The 5,074-nt window shown below is 33.9% G+C and overlaps 1 protein-coding gene across 3 annotated transcripts in view; it reads left to right on the top strand.

The window, feature by feature from the left end:
• LOC107742109 (breast cancer metastasis-suppressor 1-like protein-A) overlaps positions 1-2,843 on the top strand; it is a 9,342-nt gene extending 6,499 nt beyond the window's left edge. For 2 of the 3 annotated variants that reach the window (XM_016554986.1, XM_016554988.1), the window contains one exon: positions 2,572-2,843. In XM_016554986.1, coding sequence (XP_016410472.1) covers positions 2,572-2,692 — 121 coding nt within the window. In that variant the 3' untranslated portion in view covers positions 2,693-2,843. Of the gene's footprint in view, positions 1-1,607; positions 2,528-2,571 lie in introns of those variants that run through there. The other variant, XM_016554987.1, reaches the window with a different exon arrangement.
• The last annotated feature ends 2,231 nt before the right edge of the window (positions 2,844-5,074 follow it).

The following is a 5,074-nucleotide window of genomic DNA, read 5'->3' as shown; positions in this document are numbered from 1 at the left end:
CACAACGCTGTTTTGCGTCTTAGAGCAACATGACGGTGTTTCGTTCCTGAATGAATCAACCGTTTAAATAATTTCGGTTCAATCGCAATGACTCACTTATTAACAGTGACTTGCTGCCACCTACTGGCGGATTTAATTTCACATTCGGAGTATCTTTTATTATTTAAATCATTTCAAATATCAGTATTCAAATGATAATGGACACTTTTAGAAAAAAATGGCTTTATAAAGGTCAAAATGCCCATAAAATGTAAAAATCAGTTAAAACTTATTGGAAAAGATTTATTTCTATCAGTGTGAACTGACCACTGCACAGAACATGAAGAATATCAAAAACTTCATAAGTCAGCTGTCCACGGCAGTCCTTAAGGTACCAGTACAATAACGCACTCAGCAAAATATCGTCTAATTATCGTTATCGATAAAATACCAGAAAATATCGAGAATTTTTTTTTTGCCAATATCGCACACACCATGGGTGATTCAGCAACTTTTCTGTCCCCAAGAGTAATTTATCTTTTAAATTGCTCTGAAAAAAAAAGAAATCTAGATTATTTTAAAATGACTACTTTTATTCATCAAAGACACATTAAGTTGTTTTCCATAAATTTTTTCCCATCATCTTTTACTTTCTCCACAAAAAAAAATATATAAAGCTGGCCAACTGTTGGCCAGCTTTATGCTTCCAACATTGATGATAATAATAATAAGAAGAAATGTTTCTTGAGCAACAAATCATCATATTATTATGATTTCTGAAGGATCATGTGACACTGAAGACTGGAGTAATGATGCTGAAAATTCAGCTTCACTATAACAGCAATAAGATGCATTTTAAAATACAAAAACATAATATTGTAATATTTCACAATATTACTGTTTACTGTATTTTTTACTAAATTAATAAAGCCTTGGTGAGTATACGAGGCTTCTTTCAAAAACATGAAAAAACCTTATTACATGAATTATTTACTATGATTACATATAGTTTATATCATTATAATACTTATTTGGACATTTTTAAAGAGTGTTCAATTGTTACATTTGCCAGAATGTCTATTTTGGGGCTTTTCCCTCCCATGCGATTGTTAAAAAAATTCTCCTTTATGACGAAAAAGTATACTTTTCACTTTACATAAGGACTTTTAAAAACATTTTCAATTCTTTCTTCTTTTTTTTCTTTTTTTTTTACACAAATTTGAGCTGTTTTGTCTCATTTTACAGAGTTCAGGTTGCCATGTTTACACAAATAATTACAAAGTAATTCTAATTAACTACATGGTATTTCATTTTTTTCTGAGCTGCTTGTAATTGACATTGTTCTTGATATTAATATAGTAGTGTGTAATGTGTGTAACAAACACTGGAAAGCATTTTTTAAAATAATCACTTTATAGTCTAGTTACCATGATGTCAGATGTTTTAAAGAACAGTTCAGTTAATCTAAAGAAGGTTATATTTGGTTATGATGGAAATGAGACGTGACGGAGAGCGCGATGGCAGTTTACAGATCAAAAAGTTTAATAATTTTAGGACACTTGACATCAAACTTGAACTTACTTTACACTCTTTCATGTGAAATGCTTTGCTTTTTTAATTTCCCCCAGTGCCACGATAACCACTATTAACCACGATGAGGTTTGGTACAAACGTCTGGATGGCAGCAAATCAAAGCTTTACATCTCTCAGCTCCAGAAAGGCAAATACACTATAAAACACTCATAAAGATCCTCCTCCGTTCCTCGTTTCACTGGTTCCACGCCGTTCTCTGTTTGTCACCATATCGACTCGTTCATGCTGGATGGTATTACATGCATGTATCACATGTTTGCACTGCCTAAGTTCGAGCTGCTAAACAAACACCTGGTTGCCAAGGAAAAGTGAAAGTGTGTGCCTTGATGACAAGGATGAGCCAGTAAAGCCTTGTTCAAAGCAGAAGAGCAGTGAAGCCCAGCTTATTGGTATTGCTGATACTGAACATATGACAACTTCCATGCCTTTATCAAATACAGAGTTTGATTTATGGAGCATGTCTCAGTGTTCTGCAATGAGTTAGTGCCATGTGTCCTGTTCTGTGTCTGCGAGATGCATAATGTTTTAAACAACAGAACGGTCCATGAAGTGTTATTTTTGTACTTGTTCTAAAAAAAAAAAAAATGGACAACTTGTGAATTCACTCTAAAAGTCTATGAAATGTATATAGCAGTATTTAGGAGAATGTCTTAGTAGTATTAACGTAGCAGGGCTTGTGCAAGTCATGTATTTGTTTTGTAACGATTATTATTTTCCGTTAAACCAATCAAATGTAGCATATTTGATCAAATATATGATTCATGTCTGGCTATATTTCTGTTAAATATTGTATTTTTTGATTGCCCAAAAAAGAGATTTGTGAAAGTCTCTAACAGTTGTACTGAATGATGTTGTATTTTCAGTATTTATCAAATATTCACATTTTACAGTGTTTTAGCACTTGAGTGGTTTGTAATTGTGTATCGAGTTGCATGATTTGACTTATTTCATTGATTTTTTTTTTTAATTACTGATTTAAAAATGCTTTAATTGATGCAATACCAAACACTACACCAATCCTGACAAAAGAACCATGTCTTCCGGACATCACAGAGCCACAAAGGTCCAACACATCCTGTTCACAGATTTATTAAAAATCATAGGAGAAAATCATATCTGAGTATTATGTGACCGATAAAACGATTTCTGTAGCAAATAAAGTGCTCTGACTGGACTGTGAATTCACAGAATGTAATTATATTGCTTTATTTGACACTGGAGCTTTTGTTCAGTTCACAGTGGAAATGTCATTCTGTTATAAAGGTGATTTTGCATGGTATTGTGTTGTTTTTGTATGTATCCTGTAGGACTTAGAAACCAAAGTCACAATGTTTCCCAACCTTCCTTTGCAAACACCAAATCAGAAATGTGTTCCTTTTAATTTGTACGGGATATCATTCAACATTAAAATCAGGGTTATTATAGTTAAACCATAACTAAATATGCACTGAAATGAAATAAAATATACATAAACATTTGATTTCAGACAGTTGCCAAGGTAACACTTTTTTTATGTTCATTTAGGATGTACTAAAAAAAACAAACTGAAATAAAATTAATAAAAACTATATTGCCATATTTTAAAATCTTAATTTAATTTTTAAAATCTAATTTAAATCGTTATTAAAAACCACAATAGTATCTCAGTGATACTGATAATTACAAAAAAAAAGCTGATTAACATTTATATTATTTAAAACATTACTCAAAAAATACTATGCGTTAAACCGACTAACAAATATAGCTCAGCTAAAAAAGAAAATTGACTGAAGGCCCACTGACACACACGCAATCACTGAGAAATTTATTAGAATAACTAATTCTTTTATGTTTCAAAGAAGAACGAAAGTCAAAAAGGACGAGTGAATGACAATTTTCATTTTCAGGTGTATATGGGTATCTTGACCTGCAGAATTAATTTCTGCAATCTGAATTCTCATGTAAATTATCTTTATTCCTTCTGCTCAAGTTTTATGAATATTCACGAGGCCTATAGCCTATGTTTTCCAAATGATTATATTTACCATGATTAGTCATTTTAAACAGTCCTATATTTAGTAATACTAATATTTTAGTATTGTATATTAAAAATTAGTAATTACTATTAAATAAGAAATATTAGGCTAATATTTTTGAGTCATGATTTCTTATTTAACAGTTTAAAAATGTTTATTAAATGCAGTGTCTTTGTATGACCATGTAGAGGCAGTAGAAACTTACTGTTGTTTGTTTTGTGGGTCACATGTCTGCTGTCGCTGCTTTCCAAGGACTTTCATCACTTTTGTGGCAGCCTCTCTTCAAGAAATCTCCTCATCAGTCCCTGCTTTCTCTGGACAGTGGAACTGATATTTAAGAGTTTTTACAGCCAGCACGTTCTCTTCAGTCAGCAGGTGACTAATGGTGGCACTCATAATGAATTGTTTATAAGTCAGAAGAACCTGACACTCCTTCACAAGGGCCAGAGTTAACGAGCTCGAGCAAAAGACAAAGAACACCTTTATGAGACGCTCGCTGAAACCTGCCTTTGTGTTTGGGACCAAGCGTTTGTAGCCCTGAACTGATGCAACAACCTACTGATATGCTCAAAAAAAAATAAAAAAAAGGTAGAAACACTACAGCATCAAAGTGTCCACACCACAGCCAAGAGCAGAACCGACTTCCTGCAAACGCAACAAAAATCATTAAAGCTGAAGTGTGCGCTTTCTGCTCCACTAGCATAACGAAATGGAACTGCAAAAATAAGGATTGTTGCTCACAGGTTTCCCGAACTCTCCCCCGTCTTTCATTGGTCGAGAAACCAGTAGCCACGCCCCCAAACTCACGCCATTGGTGTTAACTTCTGGAAAACAAAAAAACCTACAAATGGTTCTGTATCTGCACATTGAGTTGGAAGCAAGTAATTTAACGTTGAGAAAACTACACACTTCACCTTTAAACAATGTAAGTATCACTTAAACGCTGAGAAAAAAGGTCTAAAAAATGTCTAAATTAGCAGCATTTGAAATAAGTGTAACATTGCCTAATATGGACTATTTTATATCCATTAAAATCCTATTAAAGGGTCAGTTCACCCAAAAATGAAAATTAGCCTGTGTTTTACTCACCCTCGAAGCATCCTAGGTGTATATGACTTTCTTCTTTCAGACGAATCCAGTCGGAGTTATATTAAAAATTGTCCTGGCTATTCCAAGCTCTATGATTGCAGTCAGCGGGTGTTGCAGTTGAACAGTCCACAAGTCGTCAAATAAAGCGCGCGCATCCATAATAAAACGTGCCGCATCCTGGCTATTCCAATCTCTATCATTGCAGTCAGCGGGTGTTGCAGTTGAACAGTCCACAAGTCGTCAAATAAAGCGCGCGCATCCATAATAAAACGTGCCGCAGACGGCTCCGGGGAATGAATAAAGGCCTCCTGTAGCGAATCCATGTATTTTTAAAAGAAAAATATCCATATTTCAAACGTAATAAACACTTTTCTCTCACTTCCGCTGACTGTCATACA

The sequence above is a fragment of the Sinocyclocheilus rhinocerous genome, unplaced genomic scaffold (assembly GCF_001515625.1).
Source record: "Sinocyclocheilus rhinocerous isolate Xijiao unplaced genomic scaffold, SAMN03320098_v1.1 scaffold16, whole genome shotgun sequence".
NCBI lineage: Eukaryota > Metazoa > Chordata > Actinopteri > Cypriniformes > Cyprinidae > Sinocyclocheilus > Sinocyclocheilus rhinocerous.
The sequence above is the reverse complement of the archived record's forward strand: the minus strand, read 5'-3'. Positions and strand labels throughout refer to the sequence as shown.